The sequence below is a fragment of the Micropterus salmoides genome, unplaced genomic scaffold, assembly GCF_014851395.1.
Source record: "Micropterus salmoides isolate LMB-PRFRI ecotype aquatic unplaced genomic scaffold, ASM1485139v1 Ms_hic_scaffold_6, whole genome shotgun sequence".
In the NCBI taxonomy this organism is placed as follows: Eukaryota; Metazoa; Chordata; class Actinopteri; order Centrarchiformes; family Centrarchidae; genus Micropterus; species Micropterus salmoides.
This window is the reverse complement of record NW_024044348.1, coordinates 1144236-1166475: the sequence shown is the minus strand read 5'-3', so window position 1 is coordinate 1166475 and position 22240 is coordinate 1144236. Positions and strand designations below refer to the sequence as shown.

The 22240-nt window shown below is 42.5% G+C and overlaps 1 protein-coding gene and 1 pseudogene across 1 annotated transcript; both read right to left on the bottom strand.

Moving 5' to 3' along the window:
- Positions 1-403: 403 nt before the first annotated feature.
- On the bottom strand, positions 404-3057 carry LOC119889818 (annotated as a pseudogene).
- An 11574-nt stretch (positions 3058-14631) lies between these two features.
- On the bottom strand, positions 14632-19247 carry LOC119889764 (GTPase IMAP family member 7-like). The gene is made up of 2 exons (XM_038700573.1): positions 19158-19247; positions 14632-16273 (listed from the first exon to the last, which is right to left on the bottom strand). Exons 1-2 carry the CDS (start codon positions 19162-19164, stop codon positions 15219-15221), a joined length of 1062 nt encoding a protein of 353 aa, XP_038556501.1. The 5' UTR covers positions 19165-19247; the 3' UTR covers positions 14632-15218.
- Between the last annotated feature and the right edge of the window lie 2993 nt (positions 19248-22240).

Here is a 22240-nt window from a genome sequence, read left to right as displayed (position 1 = left end):
TATAGTTTATTAATAGTCACATTCAGCTGGAGAGTCTTAACAGGTTGTACAAACAGAATAATATGACAGAACTGAAGAGGCACAACAAAGCCAGCGACTGGGAAACATGAATAAACACACAGCTGTTCAATCTATATAACTTACAGCACAAACAATAACTTTCAAAAGAGATCATTTAAAATACAGAAGTCATCAGAATATAATAATAAATGGCCTCAATCTTTCCAGATAGTAAAGGTTAACACACAACACACAGCTGTTTACTTGTTGAACCAATGCAAAAACTCTTCAATAAAGTGTAAAGAGCAAACTAATAAGAATAAAAGACAACAACATCACAGTCATATAATGTGGGAAATAGTTACAGATGATTTAATCATTAATAATTTCCATCACGTGACAGTCTAATGAAATCCTAATTCATAACGAATGTCTTCAACCTCTCACAAAAGAATTACAGAGGAATTATTCTGAATTAAAAATCTCTGTTGCCATCAATCTTTTTTTTTAATGTACACTAATTATCCACCCTGTGTTGGTAGAACAATAACTACACTGATACAAGTAACGAGAATCGCTGAATCCTGGTTTCCAACAAATGTTTAAATGTCTCACCTGACTATAAATCAAGAACCCATTTTTCCCTAGTTGGTGAAACCAATAACATCCAGCTCCTGCTCTGCAGTCACTGTATTTCTTCTATTTGTTGCTTTGACTCTCTGAAACACTACATTTGTTCCAGACAGCCTCAGCTACCTTCTGTATGGCTTCCAGTGAAGATTCTGCTCCTTCAGCTGCAGTATATCCTGTCAGAGCGCCCTTTACTAAACCACTTTGAGCGGCCAACGCAACTGTTCCTCTTCCTCTCTCTGTTGTTACTAGTCCTGGAACAGCAAATGCAACCATCTCTGCCACACCAAGCAAAGCTCCTAACAATGCACCTGTTGCAATACCTGCTGATCTGATCAGTAACCTCTCAAAAGCACTCTGTTTAGCCTGCTTCTGATCTCTTCCTGTGACATGTTTCCTGATGACTCTCTAATGCACTCTTCCTCTCTCTGTATTTCCCTGTTCACTTCTTGTAGCATGTGATTGGTGTAGCAGCTTTCTTTGTTTGCCTCAGTCATCTTGTCTAGTGTGTTGAGTATCTCTGCCACGTGGAACTGGTTGCTTCTGTAGTTGTCCCCTTCGTTTATCTTCCAGTATTTATTATCGACCACGTGACACCGACCTCCGCACTTCTTCACCAGATCACTCAGATCTTTAAGCTGACTGACAAACTCCTCAATTTTCATTCCTTCCGGGAGCTGGTCACCATGAGTGAAGACAATTACGGCATACTTTAGAGCATCTTCAGAGAAATATTGGCATATTTTAGTGATGACAGCCTCCTCATGCTCTGTGAATTTCTCCACTTTAAACACAATGAGAAAAGCATGAGGCCCAGGAGCGCACTCTGTCAAACACCTCAATATCTCAGGCTTCATGTCGTCCTCAGACCTGCCTGTGTCAAACAAACCGGGAGTGTCGATCAAAGCGATGCTTCTTCCGTTGACAGATTTGATTTTTGTTTGACATTCACTTGTTCCAGAGATGGGAGAATGGTCTATGGTGAACAGTTTCTCTCCCAAGATGGTGTTAGCCAGGCTGCTTTTCCCAGCTCCAGTTTTTCCCAGCAGGACGATCTTCCTTGAAGGCAGCACTAGAAGAGAAATGACTCTGGATAAGTCGAGTAGCAGTAGTGAAAAATGCCAAAAGCTACCAAAGCATGCTAACATGTTCACAGTGACTATGCTGATGTGACAGAAGCCAGGGAGGCTGTGCAGTGAGTAAACTTCACTCCCTGACACCTTAAAAGATGCACTGGTGACCGATGCTAGTGCCCAAGGGTTTTAGCCCCCTCGTCAGCGTGTCTGCCTGCTGTACCTGAGGTTGCCGGTTCGAGTCAGGACCGTGCAGTACGTTCTCGGGACCACTAACATACTGATGCGCCTTGTGGCTTAACGTGAATCATGGTCACTGTTTTATTTTAGTATGTTAGCATGCAACAATTGCTAACTAACACGAAACAAAAAGTACAGTACGGAAGATACAGTAATAATAAAAAATCTAACTCATAGATTAAGTTAAATACAATACACATTATACATGCATTTACTTTTATACTGATATGAAAAATATATGATAAATGACAAATTTCTCTGTCTTTATACAGTATATACATGCAAAGGAAATGCACACAACATTATGTGTTTAGTATTATGTTGCACTTGTTTTTTATTGAGGCATTTAAAATCTTCCATTGCACACCTGAGGCTGAATGTCATTTGTTTTGCAAATATTGAAATTATCGAACAGATAGTATGTTGGCCTGACGATGGCGCCAGATAAAAAGTTAAGCGATCATCACAGTGATTACACCTGAGGTACTGGATAGATAAAGCTCTGTGTATAGCAGAGTCATGTACAACAAATCCCTTTACTCACTGTAGAACACATTTTAGGAACTTGAACTCCACTTAGGTATTTATATTTTATTCTGCTTATACTGTATGTCTACCCAACTACATTTCAGAGGATTCCACTACACCTATCTGGCAGCTTGGTTATATTAAAGCTAGGATTAAAATATGATGCGTTGTTAAAGATTAATCCAACAGTACACCAAGTAGTTAAAGGTGGCTCCACCTCAACCAGCTACAACAGTAAAATTCTACTTTCTACACATTCATTCACACTTTTCTTTGACTTTTTAGTAGTAAATTTAGTCAATTTAATTTTTTTAAAAAGTACATTTTCCAGATAATCCTTAAATGCTTTTACTTTAGGTACATTTTCAATGCAAGACGTACTTAATTAACTACTATTACAGTATGACGTTGCTGCTTTCACTGCATAAAGAATATGAATACTTCATTCACAGCTACAGCAATGAAGCAAGCTCACCGTCCATGTTGTCAAAAAGACATCACTGTCGGCCACCGGGGTTACTGCTGGATGTTTCTCCTCCTGCTCTCTTGCTGTGGTTTGACTATACTTTAGTTTCCTGTTTGACTTGTTTGGAGGTAGCTGAATAATGAAATGACTCTCACATGTGAGGTTCTAATACAGGCCTGATTATACAAATTATGGCAAAAAAAAAATAAAAATCATGAGCATAATAAATAATTAAGTTAATGTTCAATGCAATGAATTCAAGTTCATTTTTACATATAAACTGTTATTACTACTACTATTTGGACTATCATACAAATTAATACAAACACCTTACAGCTCTATGATGAAATTAAGTAAAAACGGAAATCTTTAAAATGTAGATTCCTGTGATGATGAGATGTGGACTGAAATAAATATAGGTAGGTTAATTTCATTCATGCCCTTAATCACTTCCTGAAAAAGATTAATAAAAGAAATCTCCTAAACTCAATCATATGTATTGCAGTTGCAACTTTATTGAAATATGCATATATAACAGGAGAATGAGAAAGCAGGCCCAGAACTACTGTATTATCAGAAATATATTGTTTTACAATTTCAAGTTTGTGCTTTACAATTAATGCAGTTATGCAGAAACACAAAGAATTTACACATTGTTTGTTGCTCTTGATTTATGGGATATGTCCCTAGCTTTGCATTATAATTTTCTACTAAAAAGATCATCTCTACATACTGTATCTGTCAGGGTTTGCTGAGTGAGTGCAGCAGGAGTGAGCCCAAACGCAAGACACTTGTGAGCTGAGATGGAGTTCAAGGTTTTATTCATCCCAGGCACGACAACAGGTAGCAACACAAGACAGGACAGGCCAGACATGAGACAATAACCAGACAGGGAATGAACAGACAACACAAGTTACTCAACACTAAACTACAGAGTAATATAAACAAGCAGACAGATCACAAATGAACTAACACCAACAAGGAGCACAGACAGAAGCTAAGTACACAGACCAGGAGTAAACACTTAAGACATGAACTAAGGCACAGGACTAGGAACACAGACATGGAACAAAAACACAGACTCCACAACAAGACACACGGACAGGACTGAAACCCAGACACGCTCAGGACAGGATCGTGACAGTATCTATTCCAGTGATCATTGGTTCAGTCTCATCATTTGTCTGTTTTACTTTTGCAAACTAGTTAGACAGCTCCTTAGTGTTTACGGCTGTGGAATGACACAGCGAGAAATGGTTATGTAAAAAAGTAAAATGGTTATTTAGACATACAGCCCACCTTCACAATCTACAGCTGCTTGCTTTCTTTTTCAAGGTAGGATAATTTGTCACATTACAGTGCAGAGGATGAATTTAAGTTTGAATATCTCATCTTTGGGGAAAAGCTGCTGCAGTCTGGTGGTGCGGCAGCAGAAACTTTGCTTCGACTCTGTTTTGGTCTTGCCCTCATCTCCGTTGTCTGTCTCATTTACTGGGCACTATACATCACTACGGTATAATATATAAACCTTTATTTAAACAGGAAATGTCCCATTGAGATACAATCTCTTTTACTGTCACGGTTAGGTGTGGGTGAGGCAGATTGGAGGACCCAAACGCAGGAAGAGGTATAGTACAAAGGGGTTTTAATGAACGAACCAAAAGCGAGCATACTTACAGGTGAGTGGCTGAATACAGAGTCCAAAAACTCAGGTAGTCCAAACAGAGATCCAAAGGGAGCAGGGTAACAGGGAGACACGACAAACAACAGGGGACAGCATACATGACCCGACCAAGACAAGACAGAAACACCAGGTATATGCACTACCATAACCCACTGTCCAAGGAGCAGACAGAAGGGGACCAGAGTACAGGGGGGGTCAGACAGGCAAGGCAAGGCAGTTCAGGAGGCTGACCGAGGCGGCCAGAGGGGAACAAAAGTTCAGGGGGTCGTCCTGGAGGATAACCCAACGGACCAGGTGGGCAACAGAGTTCAGGGGGTCGTCCCGGAGGGTGACCCATGAGGCCGGGCAAATCAGGGGGAGAACAGAGTTCAGGAGGCCGTCCCGGAGGACGACCCAACAGGCCGGGCAGAACAGGGAGGCAACAACGTTCAGGAGGTCGCCTGGGAGGACGACCCAACTGGGCGGGAGGACCAGAGGGTCCACAGAGTTCAGGTGGCTGTCCCGGAGTACGGCCCTGGAGGCCGGACTGTTCAGGGGGACGGCAGGAAGGCCAACAAAGAGGCTGGAAACCCACTGGAGGCCGACGGGAAGACCTCTCCGGAGGTCGGCACCCAAAGCGCTGGTGCTCTGGAGCTGCAGCAGGGCTGAGGTCCACGGACTGAGCAGCTGGGCTGAGGACCACCGGCGAGACAGCTGGGCTGAGGACCATGGACCGGACACGAGGAGCTGGAGTCGGTCGGGCCACCGACGAGGGAACAGGAGTCGGCTGGGCCACCAACGGAGCTGATGTCGGTCGGACCTCTGATGAGGGACCAGCAACAGGTGTCGGTGGGACCACCGAGTGGAACCTGGGAGCAGGAGTAGGCCAGGGGTCGGGCAGGCGGCTAGCAGCACTTGCGGGCCAGAAAACAGGCTAGGGGCTGGAGTTCACAAAACTCTTGGCCCACCTTGGCAGTCGACGTCGCAGCCATGGCCTTGCGGCTACCTCCCAGTGAGCCTTAACGAGGGCAGCTTGCCGGGATTTGCGGCTTGACGCGAACTGCCAGATTGTCCGTAGTTCGACCAAAATGTCCAAGAACCGCTCCCCTTCCATTTTTGCGTCTGCTGGGTCCACATTTGTTCGGGTCATTCTGTCACGGTTTGGTGTGGGTGAGGCAGGTTGGAGGACCCAAACACAGGACGCAAGGCAGGAAGAGGTATAGTACAAAGGGGTTTTAATGAACGAACCAAAAGCAAGCACACTTACAGGTGAGTGGCTGAATACAGAGTCCAAAAACTCAGGTAGTCCAAACAGAGATCCAAAGGGAGCAGGGTAACATGGAGACACGACAAACAACAGGGGACAGCATACATGACCCGACCAAGACAAGACAGAAACACCAGGTATATGCACTACCATAACCCACTGTCCAAGGAGCAGACAGAAGGGGACCAGAGTACAGGGGGGAGGTCAGACAGGCAAGGCAAGGCAGTTCAGGAGGCTGACCGAGGCGGCCAGAGGGGAACAAAAGTTCAGGGGGTCGTCCTGGAGGATAACCCAACGGACCAGGTGGGCAACAGAGTTCAGGGGGTCGTCCCGGAGGGTGACCCATGAGGCCGGGCAAATCAGGGGGAGAACAGAGTTCAGGAGGCCGTCCCGGAGGACGACCCAACAGGCCGGGCAGAACAGGGAGGCAACAACGTTCAGGAGGTCGCCTGGGAGGACGACCCAACTGGGCGGGAGGACCAGAGGGTCCACAGAGTTCAGGTGGCTGTCCCGGAGTACGGCCCTGGAGGCCGGACTGTTCAGGGGGACGGCAGGAAGGCCAACAAAGAGGCTGGAAACCCACTGGAGGCCGACGGGAAGACCTCTCCGGAGGTCGGCACCCAAAGCGCTGGTGCTCTGGAGCTGCAGCAGGGCTGAGGTCCACGGACTGAGCAGCTGGGCTGAGGACCACCGGCGAGACAGCTGGGCTGAGGACCATGGACCGGACACGAGGAGCTGGAGTCGGTCGGGCCACCGACGAGGGAACAGGAGTCGGCTGGGCCACCAACGGAGCTGATGTCGGTCGGACCTCTGATGAGGGACCAGCAACAGGTGTCGGTGGGACCACCGAGTGGAACCTGGGAGCAGGAGTAGGCCAGGGGTCGGGCAGGCGGCTAGCAGCACTTGCGGGCCAGAAAACAGGCTAGGGGCTGGAGTTCACAAAACTCTTGGCCCACCTTGGCAGTCGACGTCGCAGCCATGGCCTTGCGGCTACCTCCCAGTGAGCCTTAACGAGGGCAGCTTGCCGGGATTTGCGGCTTGACGCGAACTGCCAGATTGTCCGTAGTTCGGCCAAAACGTCCAAGAACCTCTCCCCTTCCATTTTTGCGTCTGCTGGGTCCACATTTGTTCGGGTCATTCTGTCACGGTTTGGTGTGGGTGAGGCAGGTTGGAGGACCCAAACACAGGACGCAAGGCAGGAAGAGGTATAGTACAAAGGGGTTTTAATGAACGAACCAAAAGCAAGCACACTTACAGGTGAGTGGCTGAATACAGAGTCCAAAAACTCAGGTAGTCCAAACAGAGATCCAAAGGGAGCAGGGTAACAGGGAGACACGACAAACAACAGGGGACAGCATACATGACCCGACCAAGACAAGACAGAAACACCAGGTATATACACACACACACAGGGACTAACGAGCAGGGCGGGAGCAACACAGGTGAAGGACATGAGATTAACGAGGCAGGCAGAGAGAGACAGTGAATAGAGAGACTGACATGCAGGCAGAGTGACAACCGATGAACAGACGGAACACAGGTTACTGAACACAAAACAGACCAGAGTGAACACTTAACATGAACTAAGGTACAGGACTGGGAACAAGGACAAAGAACTAAAACGCAGGAACAAGAGTTAAGGCAGTGACTAAGAACCATATAACAAGTAGACTCCCAAACCAAAGCAATATCAAAACAACACAGGACTACGAGCTAGAACACCAGACAAGACAAACACTAAGGACAAGGAAACAAGAAGAACAGGTAAACAGAAGGACACCAGAAACCAATGGCAAAAACTACAACTCATGACATTTACAAGGGAGTCCTGTATAACACAAATAAAACACAGCACAACCATAAGTTGAAAAACAATATATTACATAAATTTAAAAACAATACAGATTTACACAAAGTGTACAAAATATTTAGATAGACAAAAATGCAATGAGTTTAAAATATTTAAACAAACGAAATAATGACTAAATGTAGAGATCTACCTACTGTAAAAACAAGTGAATACGTCCGTCAGATATTGTTTTTTTAAAAGCAGCTATGGAAATTAGTGCACCGATATTAAGCCTAGACTGGAGTTCATTCCAGGTAAAAAGGGCCATAGTAGGACAGACTCCTCTTTCCTGCTTCTGTCCTCATTCTTGGTACCTTACACAGTAGTCCGTCACTAGATCTTAAATGATATGTACTTTGCACATGAACAAATTTTAAACAGATGTAAGAAGGCAAAAGACCTAAAATAGTATTATAAATAAAAATGTACCAGTGTAGCATCCTGCGCACTTTGAGTGACGGCCAATTTACCCTACTGTGTAAGATGCAATGATGTGTCTGATAGCAAGCATTTGTGATGAACCTGTATCCTGCAACCAGTTTTTTCCATGTAGTCCTAAAAAAGCAAGATTTTAAGCGATATAAGAATGCCAGGGTAAATTTAAGTTTTGTAGTAAGAGCTTCAATATGTTTTTTAAAGGTAAAACCTTTGTCCAGCCAGATACCCAAGTATTTATAAGTTCAATGGCTTCATCTTGCAATGAGCAAGAGCTGGGACTTTAGTATTTACAGGCACAAATATCATCGCCTTTGTCTTTTTTGCATTTAAATGTAGCTTCTAATCAAACAGGGCAGATTGTAATGAGGCAAAGTCTAACTGCAAATTTGCGTAAGCAGTATCAGGTGTAGGGGCACAAGAATACATAATTTTATCATCTGCATACAAATGATACTGTGAGTGTTTAAACTCACTGCAGACATTGTTTACATAGATGATAAAAAGCAAAGGGCCCAGAACTGATCCTTGTGGGACACCCTTTTTAAAACAACAGGGTCAGATGTTACATTCCCATGCCTTACAATTTGCATCCGTTCAGAAAGATAACTGTGAAACCAATTTACAGCTCTGTGCCCAACACCAATATTCAACAGGGTTTTGATTGGTCTACAGTATCAAATGCCTTTGTAAGGTCAATGAACACAGCCATACAGAATAACTTATCAAAGTTATTCTGCCGCTTTTATGTCATCAATGACTTTTAAAGAGCCAGAAACTGTACTGTGGCCATCTCTAAAACCAGATTGCATGTTGTTAAGTATATTTTCTGAACCAAGAAAAGTTTTTAATTGATAAGACACTAAAATTTCCAAAACCTTTGCTAAAACCTAAAGATTTGAGAAAGGTCTATAATTATTTGTGTCAAATGGATCCCCAGCTTTCAGTAATGGAGTGATGAAATAGGCACTGTATCTGTGTAAATGGAAAGGTTAAAGGTGTAAGTGAGTGGCTTCACTATAATATCTGCTGCCATTTTTAACAAAACTGGATTAAGTCCATCTGTCCCTGCTGCCTTCTTGGAGTCAATGCTCTGCAAAACGTGCAAAACATCTGACTCAGAGAATGGTGTGAGCCATGAATGGACAGATAAGAAGGAAGGAGGAAACAGGGCTTCTATTTGGAAGTCAGACATGCACTTGTGTCTTTCATCCATCCAGAGTGATTTCCCTTTATTTGCAATCATGTGGCCTGTTGAAAAATATGACAGTGTGACAAGGGTTCCTCTTTCAGCGGAGGTCATTGACCCTACTTGTTTGAATCCATGTCAGTTTTTTGAATTAAACTATTTGCACTCATTCCATCAGGTGATCAGCCTCACGTTAATAGAAATAGGATCAGATCTATTTAGTTACCGAATTTACATTTTACTTCGTTAGCGTGGCAGTTTAGTCCAGCTGAACTTAAAACCAACATATACAAGCCTTAGGCGTGAGAAGGGATATATTGTTGCTATTGCCCACCAGACCAACTACACAAATGGGTAGATGGACTATTACGTACAAATAATAACACTGAAGTTTTTAACCTCATTTAGTCTTTAAACAAAATATCATCTAACATTATTATTGTCATCATGTTTGCCACATACACTGTGGGTTCAGCTTTGTTACGTTCTTCAGTATCTGGTACGGACGCACATGGCACCTTTTTCCGTCTTAGTTCAACACTTAAAGTACTACTATAAACAACAGAAAAGTCAGAGTAAGAAGGTGGCTGTGGTGGAAGGATGGGTCAGAAATTGGACTTACACCCGGGAGACTGGCGTTTGTTTTCTGTGTGAAACAAAAAGTCAACATTGATTCTTGTTGTGATGTTATGTACATTAAGCAGCAATATTTCAGTTACGTAATTTAATCCATGCAAGTAAGGCAGTAATTTTTTACTTAGATCATGATCTTTTTCTTAACCTAACCAGGTAGTTTTGGTGCCTAAACCTAATTAAACTGCGACGTTTCACAATGTTACATTTATTTTTGCTGACTTGATCCTACACATACAAAAAAATAAGCTTAAGGATTTCCAGGGCATTCAAAAGGGAAGTTCTGACAAAAAATATGAACACCACTACTACTATCTTATGGTTCATTTAAGGTATTACAGGTTGTTTATTTGGATAGTGAGAAGGTCCAGAAGGAAAGAATGGAGGGGTTGAGGAGGCATGAAGGGAAGAAGGGGTCGAAGGGGAGGGATGAGGAGTCGGGAAGGTAGGGATGAAGAGGGGTGGCAGGAGCGGCTAGGAACCCGGGGCTCGAGACTCAGGATGGGGGCATGTCTCTATAAGTGTCTTGCTTTGTGATCCCCAAAAAGTGTTGCTGGACTTAGCAAAAAAACAAGCAACGCATGGATGTGGGGATGAAAGATGGAAGAGGCAGGAGCTCAGAAAGGAGTCTGATGTTGGGGATTATCCACTGAGGTGTGCCTGGACGGCAGATGTTCTGATTTTAGATTTGAGGGAGGCTTGAAAGGAAGTGCATAAAATATCTTGGGACTGCTCTTGTGCCCGAATTTGGTGCTGACGGTTATGTATTAGGAACCCATTCCATGAAAAGTTGAAAAGAAAAACTCCATAACCAACGTGCCAGTAATGTCGGACGGTCTTCAGGGCTTGGTTGAGATCAGTGTTTTGAGGTATCCGCGTGGTCAGAACCGTGCTGGGTGGGGTTATGGAGACAGCAGGTTCTGGCATGGGTGCCGCCAAGAAAGAAAGAGGTGTGGAGGAAACGACAACTTGAAACGTTGCAACCTGAATTATTGTAGTTATTACAAACCCTTCTGCTGCCTTGGTACAGTACGGGCCTTCCATTGTCGGCTTCCTGAGGAATCGGACTGTGGGCTGATTGTGCAGAGTTTTCTGGTAGTAGAGTAGGTGGTCTGGGGATGAAGCAAGGTGGAGGCGCAGTGGAACTGAGCCTTGGACAGGTGGGCGGGTAGTTGGGGCGTAAGGATGGGGTAAGATAAAGATGTGGCAATGACGCGACTGGCCAATGACTGACAGCCGGCTGGAGTGCTGTTGGAGGTTGCTGTGTAAAGCTGGAAAAGACTAGCTTTGCCGGCAGTTCAGTGGAGACAGGCGATGGTTGTGGTGTAGGAATGTGCCGGAATCGAGGCTGCCAGAGGGTTGAAAGCCGGTTGAAAAGAACTGTCTTCTCCCGAAAGTCTCCTTTGAGCACTTTGCATGTTTATGGAAATGTTTGAGGAAATCAACCAAATGGGTGTCTTTCATCCAGCCAGAGGGATTTTCCCTCATTTGCAACCAGATAGCCTGTTGATCACGAAATGATTGCTAAGGTTGACAGAGAGAAAAATAAAATATGGAGGTATACTATTCGTTGTGGTTGAGACAGCACAGGCCAGTGTGACAACGGTTCCCCTTTTAGCGGAGGTCAGTGACCCTACTTGTTTGCCTGAGCCAGGCAGACATAAACATGGTCCCTAATTTGAATATACAAATGCAAATTTTAAATATGCCCTACGTTTCATTAAGAGGAATGAAAATGCAATGAGGTCTGACTCACTAGCAAGGAAACTGCATAACAATAGTCCTAATAACTAAAGAATGAATAACTGTAAAACATCTTTGCTAACGAATATTGATGGTGTAAGCGGTTCAGAGGAAATTACATCAGTTATGGAAGAAACAATGCACTGTTAAACAGTGTTAATTCATTAAATATGACTTGCTGTTACAATCCCCGAAGGTTCAGCAGCATGGAGTCAGTCTTGGATATGAACACCAGGTAGAGCCAATCAAAGTCCAACACAGCAGAGAAGAGGGGAACTGGGAACGAAGCCTCGGCACCCCACCTCCGCTGGATGTACTTCCACTTTCCAACCTCGCTCCACAGCTTTAGCTGCCACGTCTGCATAGCGCAACTTCTTACGTTCTGAGGCCTCTTCCACAGCTTCCTCTCAGGGGACAGTCATTTCAACAAGGAAACGCGTCAACAGGATTTTGACAAGAGGGCCAGATCTGGTCTCAGGTTGGTAGTTATGATCTTGGGTGGAACTATGAGTTTCCAGCCCAAGTCAGCACGCATTTCACAGTCCCTGGAGCCATGAAGTGGGCTTTTATAAACAGATGAAAGGTGGGTATCTTGCTTCTCTCCCTCCCGGATGAACATCAATGAGAAATTTGTCCTGAGTTTTCAGAGGCAGGGCATTGTTGGTTACTCTCATGGGTAAAATTTGAATAAGCTGGAACAGTTTGTCCTGACCTTTGAAAACATGTAAAATTGTCTCCCCCATTCAGTGTATGCAATGGAGTTGGAAAGGGAAGCATTTTGTCTCCCTTTCTCTTCAATGTTTATATGGATTATATATCAAAGCTGTTAAACAGCTGTGGAACAGGTGGTATGGTTGGTAACACTTTCATCAACCATGAAACTATGTACCCAGACAATTTGGTAATTCTTTGTCCTTATACCTCTAAAATGTGTGGTGAGGCTGAATATTTGGGACATTATATAACTGATGACCTGTCTGATGATAGAGATATTTGCAGACAGTGTGGTATGCACACACTAATATGTTGATTTGCAAATTTATAGCATATTGCACGCTTACGTAAACTGCCTATTTGTGGCGGTGCTACAGAAAGAGCAGAATGCAGAAGCTCATCATACCATATAATGATGATATAAGACTGCTGCTTAAGGTGCCACAATGGAGCCGTGCAAGCCATGTGTTTGTCAGTGTTAGCGTGCCCACCTGCTCTGCTGTGCAGCGCAATCTAAAGTATATGTGTATGTGTAGGTTATCAGATTTTGCAAACTAGGCACTAAGTTCAGTCAGGTTATTTTCCAGAATGTGGAACCATTGGATTTTTAACCTATATGCAAATGGGCCTATGTAACCATGTGCTCTATCTTTTCTTTTTTGTTTGTTTGACTGTTTTTATTGTATGTTTTTGGACCGGGTGTGTGTCCTTGATAAAAGGTTAGATTCATTCATTCATTGTCGAATAAAGAATTAACACTTACCCTACTTACCCTGGCAGAGCTAGTTGCCTACGGCTTTCTCAGCAACAGTGTTGTGTGCAGCTTTAAACAAGCCTGTAAACCACTCTCTGGTGGCCTTTTTATTTTCTGTCCACATAGGCGCGGACTTCACCGCTGTCCGTAGACACCTCACGAAAAGTGTCCGTGTACCCAAAAGCCAAAAATGGCGAACGCCAAAAAATATTCAGACTTATAAAACCGTGCGTACGCACACTTGTAAGCAAGTTCCCTTTATAAATCACAGTCAACTTGAAATGTGGCACATGTGAGGGAGCTTTAGGCTTTAAGCCTATACTACTCAGAGGTAATATTTCGATTTATTTTACACAATAGGCCTATTCACTTCAAACAGTTTCATCCTTCTGCCATGTGAGTTTCTCATTTCTCCTCTTTATGTGCGTGCACATGGTTCAGAGTTTACTTACAGGACGCACATTCTCCCGTCAAGTTTGTTTCTTATAGATCACAACCTTTGCTTGGGAAGCGGCGTCCGCACTTTTCCAGCCCTGTTTTGTACGTACGCACCGTTTACAAATGAGACCCCTGGTGTGTCCCAGCAAACTGGTAGGCAAATGTTCTGAACTCACTTGGCAACAGACCAAAATAAATGTCAGCTGACCTCGTAATACATTTAACAAGCTGCATCTCCAAATCAGGTGAAATAATTTTCTGTGGTACAGATTTGTTCTGCTACTTCACCTGCCTGACCTTATGTCAGGTGGTGTACTGCCATAGAATTTGAAACCCTCTTCCTTCCTGCATTTCTTTCCTTCCTTCCTTTCTTCCTTCAAAAACACTTTTTCCTCATTGCAATTACAAATAAATGAAATGCTTATTACATCTGCTATCCTTGTTGCCACGATGCAATTCACAACACTACTCTAAATTAATGACTGTATGAAGTGTATGAACTGCCAATAACTGAAGATGCCAATAGTTGAATATTCCACCCAGCCTGACTCTGCATGTCAGCTGACAGATGGGATGACTGGGATGTAATCGCAGTAATTGTCCTCAGTGTAAAGAAAACAGCTGGAAAGTAAATGCAGCCACAATAGATATGAAGCGGGTCCCTCAGGAACACAGCTGCATTCGCTGCCTTTAAAGCTCCATATTTCCTCACAGCTAAATGTGATTTAAAAATAATAACATTCAGATTCAACAGTGTCTCACATAATAAATACTTCTTTATGTATTCTTTACGGCTTTACATACAGTATGTCGAGTCAAAAAGCAAGAGTAACAGCTACAACCTTTCATACCTTTTAAGGGTAGGGTGTTAATGTCCAGGGGTCATTGTTGGTCTTTTAATCAAATTGATTGACCATAAGAAAATATATATCAACCTTTTCCTTTAGCAGCATACGAAAAAAAGAAACAACTGAAAAGACCTGTGAATAATCAACAGTTTTATTGTGGCATAATTCATTCAAATTACATTGTAATGAAAACTATTTTGAGAGAAAAGAAAAGCATCACCCTTAAAGAGTACACCAGTGACTCAGTATTTAGTTAGCTGACTCACAAGAGATTGATTAGAACACAGCGAATTAAAAAAAAGCAGTGGCCGAGATATGCAGAGTTCAGAGTCTAGTATGAATCAAGCTCCAAAAGTGTCTTTCATTGCAAATGTCCACTTCTTTATAAACCCACGCCTCCAGTTTGTAACGCAGCTTTAACGAGTCTCAAGCTCAAGCCAAACAACGTCATCAGGGTCTCCTCCTGAGCTACAGAAGACAGTACAACAGTAGTTCTTCTGAAAACTGGGGAGTATCCCCACCTTAAAACAACACACAGTCATCGAGAGTCCGTGACCCAAAGCAAACTTCTAAATATGAGATCATTAATCATATTGAATCTGCCAGTTACACGTACGTATTTCCAGTTTTGATAACATTTTCTACTACTCCCTTTACTTTTAATTTACTCAGTACTTTAAGAAAACCAATCACATTACAGTGTCAGTGTCAACCGCTCTTTAGACTTCAGTGTTCGCTCAAATGGATTTCAAGGATTGTATAAACTTTCATATAAAGCATGAAGTTTGTTCCAGACAACTTCAAATGTCTTCTGTATTGTCTTCACTGGTGCGATAGCTTCCTCAACTACCTCTGCTATTTCACAGGGTGGTGGAGACAGGTTTACAGCGGTCTCAGCTATTTGTTCTTTTACCACTGTGGCCAGTGCTGGTGCTGATTCCTTAAATAGCGCTTCCTTTACTGCTTTCACAGATTTGGAATTGTTCAACACAGCTGAGACAACCACTAATCCCGCCATGACTGTGAAACACACTAAACATTTATTCCATGTTCGAGACGACTTGTCCACCTTCTTCTTAAAGACGTTGCTCTTAGCCTGCTGTCTGATCTCTTCCTGTGACATGTTTCCTGATGACTGTCTAATGCGCTCTTCCTCTTTCTGTATGTCTCTTTCAACTTCTTGTAGCTTTTTATTTGTGTAGTAGCCTCCGTTGTGTTCCATCATTATCTTGTCTATGCTGTTGAGCAGCTCTTCCACCTGGAACCGGTTGCTCCTGTACTCATCCTGTTGCTGTTTCTTCCAGTATTTATTATCGACCACGTGGCACCGACCCCCGCACTTCTTCACCAGATCACTCAGACCATCACTTTGATCGACGTATTCCTCAATTTTCATTCCTTCCGGGAGCTGGTCACCATGAGTGAAGACAATTACAGAATATTTTAGAGCATCTTCAGAGAAACATTTACATATTTTAGTGATGACAGCCTCCTCAAGCTCTGTGAATTTCCCCACTTTAAGCACAATGAGAAAAACATGAGGCCCAGGAGCGCACTCTGTGAAACACCTCACTATCTCAGGCTTCATGTCGTCCTGAAACCCGCCTGTGTCAAACAAACCGGGAGTGTCGATCAAAGTGATGCTTCTTCCGTTGACAGATTTGGTTTCTGCTTGAGAACAATGCATTTTGCAATCAGTGAAATTGTTTATTTGGAATTTGGTTTCTCCAAATATGCTGTTAGCCAGGCTGCTCTTTCCAGCTCCAGTTTTTCCCAGAATGATGATCTTCCTTGAGTTTGGCACTAGAAGAGAATAATGAATTTGTATCAGTAAACCTCTTAAAGCTGTTGGACAATAAATCTGTTTAGGAACTGAGGAACATCTTAACTCTCTTTACTAAATATTCTTAGAATAAGCTCATGGATCCTGGTTATTGTCTAGTGTTTGATTCATGCTTGTTTTCTGTCCGCCTGTCTGCTAAGAGTTAGTTTGTTACCACTGCTTGTTTTGTAGTTTATTTGATTAGTATAATTCTGCTTTGGTCTGCTCTGTTTTAGTTATCCTACTCTGCTTGTCCTTGTCTGTCTGTGCTGGTCATGAATCCTGGTACATCTCTCAGTTGTGTTTATGCATTTTGGTCTGGTCTTGTCTGTTCTGTGTCTTGTTGTGGAGTTTGCCTGTGTTATTCAATTATCTGTCTCCTTTTTTTCCGTGTTTTCATTCCAGTTCCTGTATGATGTCTTGGGTTCAGTCTGCCTGTTTCCTGTCCTTGTTATTTTTCATCTAGGGGGTTGTTTCATTTGTTTTTCTGCATTTAGGTCTTTAAATATTTGCTTGTTCCTTCAGTCTTTGTCGGTTCTACCAGTTCTGTGTCTTTGGAATACATGATGTGTTTTTTGCTTCTGTTTGGACTTTGTTAGCCACGACTGTTTGAATCCTGAGTTTTTGAGTTTTATAAATTAAAAAGCCTTCAAACTAAAGCTGATCCTGTTTGTCTCCTGCGTTTGGTTCCTCAGCCTGCTTGGTGCACTCAGCAACAATTTTATTAAAACTAATTGTGATAGGAAAGTTCAAGTCAGGTGTCACAGGGAGAAGACACGATAATCTACAAATCCAAGGATTATAAAGTCAACTTGACACATGTCAGTTTGTTTTATCACAGTAAAAAACAACCTTTCTATCTAAACACATTAATGTTAACAGCAACAACTATAGCTATGAGGTCACCGAGGTCCAGACCTCTGTAATTAGGTGTATAGTCTATCAATAAAAAAACGTATCTAAAAAGTCTTTAGGATCATGTGGACTCATATATGCTCTGTAAAATTACGGGTGGGTGAAATAGGGTGAAGCTCCTCCCCATTAAGAGAGACGCTGTGCGCATTTACTCAGCATAACGTCACATTTAAATCACCTGACCTTTATTCATGTTCTGTGTTCTTCAACATCCACACGGTCTCACTCACACTCATACAGGGAACCTGTTTGGAGTAAAGCAGCTGTCCTCCTGATCAATCCTGAGCTCCATCATTAATTACTAGAGTTTAGTTTAGTTTTGCTGCTTAACATCCCAAGATAATTGCTGTGACATGACTGTGCGCATGGAAACGTCTAAATGACTGACACGGCCTCTCAACTCACTGAAGTCTATGTTAAAGAAAATACTCGCACATCAATACAACACACTGAAAAAAAATCACCTGTAAAGCTACAGAACCGTTAAAAACCGGGTAAAGTGTCCACACTGGTGCAGGTCTCTAAAGCTCAGAAAATAATTAGTTGGGCGGGTGGATGATGTATGTGTAGCCTACATGAGGATACAGATGATGTCAAAGCTGATATGCTGCATTACACTAATTTAACTGGCTGAATCGTGACAAAATGATTGCAAACTGCTGCTGATGTCACATAAGGTTGTAATCAGAGCACCAGAGCATCCTCTGCGTTCAGCACCTACATGCTGCACCTATTTTATGTTGCCAGTAATTATAGTGCCCATTATGTAGTTTACCATGTCATGTCACACACACACATACACACACACACACACACACACACACACACACACACACACACACACACACACACACACACACACATACACACACACATACACACACACATATACACACACACACACACACACACACACACACATACACACATACACACACATACACACATACACACACATACACACACATACACACACACATACACACACATACATACACACACATACATACACACACGTACACACACATACACATACACATACACACACACACACACACACACACATACACACACGTACACACATACACACATACACATACACACATACACACACATACACACATACACACACATACACACACACACACACCCACATCACCAATAGCTGATTTTTTAAAAAATAGATTCAGGTCACAGTAGATTTTGATATAATCAACATTTGCATACTGGGAGAGGGCCACACACACATACACATACACATACAAACACACACACATACACACACACACATACATGTACACACATACACACACACACACACACACACACACACATACACACACACACACACACACACATACACACACACCCATTGAGACACAATCTCTTTTACAAGGGAGTCCTGTATAACACAAATAAAACACAATATATTACGCAAATTAAAAAACAATACAGATTTACACAAGGCAAAAGACCTAAAATAGCATTATAAATAAAAATGTACCAGTGTAGCATCCTGCGCTAAGTTAAACTCAATTATGTATTTCTGTGTCATTCTACTTATACTGTACTTCTACACTACTGCATCTTAGAGGAAAATATTGTACTTTGACTCAACTACATCTATCTGGCAGACTGTTAATAAAAAACCTAGGATGAAAATTTGATGCCTTGTTGAAGATTAAACTATTCAACGCAGTTTACAAAGTAGTTAAAGTTTGTTCCCCCTTAACCAGCTACCACAGTAAAATTGTACTTACACATTCAGGCACACTTTTAATGCATTAATTACATTTTTCAGATAATTCTTACATGCTTTAATTTAGTATAATTTTAATGTATGACATACCTGTAATAAAGTATTTTAAGAGTATAATGTTGTTGCTTTTACTACATAAAAAATCTGAATACTTCCTTCACAGCTACAGCGATGAAGCAAGCTCAACTCACCGTCCATTTGCTCAAACAGAGATCGCTGTAGGCATCCGGACTGACTGGTGGATGTTTCTCCTCTGGCTCTCTTGCTGTGGTTTGACTGTACTTTCACTTTCTATGCCTCTTTGACTTGATGGGAGGGACCTGAACAATTGAATGACTCTTAACCTGTGAGGTTCTGAAGCAGGTCTGATTATACAGAATATGTCAAAGGTGAAGAAAAAATGACAAACATGCATAATAAATAATTAAATTAAAATGCAATGCAATTAATGTTTTCTTAAAAATTATATCAGACTCACACTTTAATAATCTATTTTTTATTACTAATTGCTATAATTTACAAAACAATAGAAACACCTTACAGCTCTATGATCAAATGAAATGCAAATGAAAATCTTGAAAATCTTGAAGATTCTTGTGACGGATGAGATGTGGTAAGAGATTAATAAAGGTAGGCTACTTTTATTCATACCTTTAATCACTTCCACCCAAAGATGAATAAAAAAATTGTAAATTCCACTGTATGCATTGCAGGTACATCAACTTAATTAAAATATGCAGATCAGGGGGATGACAGACAGATTACTGCACATGCAAAGCAGCCCCAGAATGTCTGTTAGAAGAAATAAATTGTTTTGCAAGTAGCAGTTTGTTACTCTTTCTGATTAAATACATTGTGCAGAAACACAAAGATTTTAAAAATATGTTTGTTGCTCTTGATTTATGGGACATTTAGGCACAAGGTACAGCAGCATAACATCACTGATTATTTGAATCTCCTGACAATCCGACAGGATCGGTCAGCATGAACTGACAGCAGCCTCTCTGATCAGGAAAGTAAATCGTTAAAGCACAAACACAGTCTATAGAAATCTATTTACGCATGATCCATCAGGGGAGCTACCGTCTCGTTAAGAGGAGCCGAGCTCCCCCGTAGTTTGCACCCTGCCTACAATCTCGACCATCGGATTCCCGCAACAGGAAATAAATTTACTCTTACTCATGGATTTGTTTTTCTGCTGCTGAAATGGTTTGCAGTGTTGGTGAATTATCAAATAAACAAAACACCAATTAATTTAGACTTAAAATGTATTGTAACGCGCGTTACTGAGATTGTAATGGGTAAAATATTTCCACATTTTATTTAGTAATGCGTTATATTACTGCGTTACAGTAAAAAGCAATACATTACTGTAATTACATTACTTTTGTAACGCGTTACTCCCAACGCTGGTCATGTGACACGTTAATGTTACATGGTTGACCAAAGAAGCTGAGTACACGTGCACTCAGCGTCATATCCAGAGGTTGTCTTTGGGAAACAGACGTCTGAGTGCTGCCAGCATTGCTGCAGAGGTGGAAGGGGTGGGGGTTAGCCTGTCAGTGCTCGGACCTTACGCCGCACACTGCATCAAATTGGCTGTCGTCCCAGAAGGAAGCCTCTTCTAAAGCTCCGAAAGCCCGCAAACAGTTTGCAGAAGACCAGCAGACTGAGGACATGGATTACTGGAACCCTGTCCTGCGGTCTGATGAGACCAAGATAAACGTATTGGGTTCAGATTGCGTCAAGCGTGGGTGGCGGCAACCAGGTGAGGAGCTCAAAGACAAGTGTGTCCTGCCTACAGTCCAGTATGGTGGTGGGAGTGTCCTGGTCTGGGGCTGCATGAGTGTTGCCGGGTAAAGGTGATGGACGGGCCGAGCGTGTCTCCAGACCTGAACCCTATTGAGCATCTGTGGGGGCTCATCAAACGGAAGGTGGAGGATCGCAAAGTCTCTAAAATCCACCAGCTCCGTGATGTCGTCATGGAGGAGTGGAAGAGGACTCCGGTGGCGACCTGTGAAGCTCTGCTGAACTCCAGGCCAAAGAGGGTTAAAGGCAGCGCTGGAAAATAATGGTGGCCACACAAAAAAAAAAATTGACACTTTGGGCCCAATTAGAAGATTTTCACTGAGGGGTGTCCTCACTTTTGTTGCCTGTGGTTTAGACACTAATGGCTGTGTTATTTTGAGGGAACAGCTAATTTACACTGAGTAATAATAAGCTATAACAATTGAATAAGCTGTACACTCACTACTTTACATTGCAGTAAAGTGTTATTTATTTGGTGTTGTCACATGAAAAGATATACAAAACTACAAAACTGTAAATGTATATGGTGTATACATGCAAATATACATACACATATATACACAGAACATTCTGCAATGCACTTTTGCTCCATTTGTATCTGGGGAGAATGTAAACTGCAGCCACAAGATGATAATATGGTTTCATCTTCATATACAAAAAGTCTGACATTTGGGAAAGTCCATCTTGACTACTATGTATCAATGTAAACACGCAGTCCGCCCTGCGAGTGCTAAACAGCGGTGTTAACAGTCACTTGTTCAGTCCCATAAAGCCCTAAATCAGTCCAGCAACTCTAACAGCCACATTCCCTTCCTTATGGCTTATCTGTTGGTTCCCTAGGCACCCGCGGCCATGCCACTCCAACCTCTGGGTGACATTTACACTGCCTGCCCAGGCCTGAGTGATGTCACGTTGGCGGGCACTGGCTGCTACTGTTGGCTCCTTCGTAGCTTACTGGAGTCTGCTGGACCCTCGTCGTGTCTTGGTTGCCACCAGCTTTGATAAAGTAGTCACCTGAGCTTCGATAAAATAAATAAATAACCCATATCATCATCAACCTTCCCATATCAGGAGTGCTTTGTGCTGTGCTGGCTTTGACTCTGTTTTTCTATTGCCCTCATCTATGCTGTCTCGCTCTGGTTTACCCATGTCAGCGCTAGTACTGGTAGGTTGAGTACTGAAATCAAGTATTAAAATAATTGTTTAATAAAAGACTCAAAGTAGGGGAAAGCGAGGTATGTTGTCACTGTTGTCAACATTTACTGGGCACCTTACATCACAATGGTATAAATGTCAGACCAAATGAAATAAGGATTTGTTTGGCACATACTATTTAGACTGTTGAATAGAGAGTGTGCACTTGTAACAACTACACACAACTACGACTACTCACTAATGGTTGTAGCCGATGTGTGAACTTTTTTTGGCATAATAAAGTCCATCAATGGACAGATGAGACTTGTGG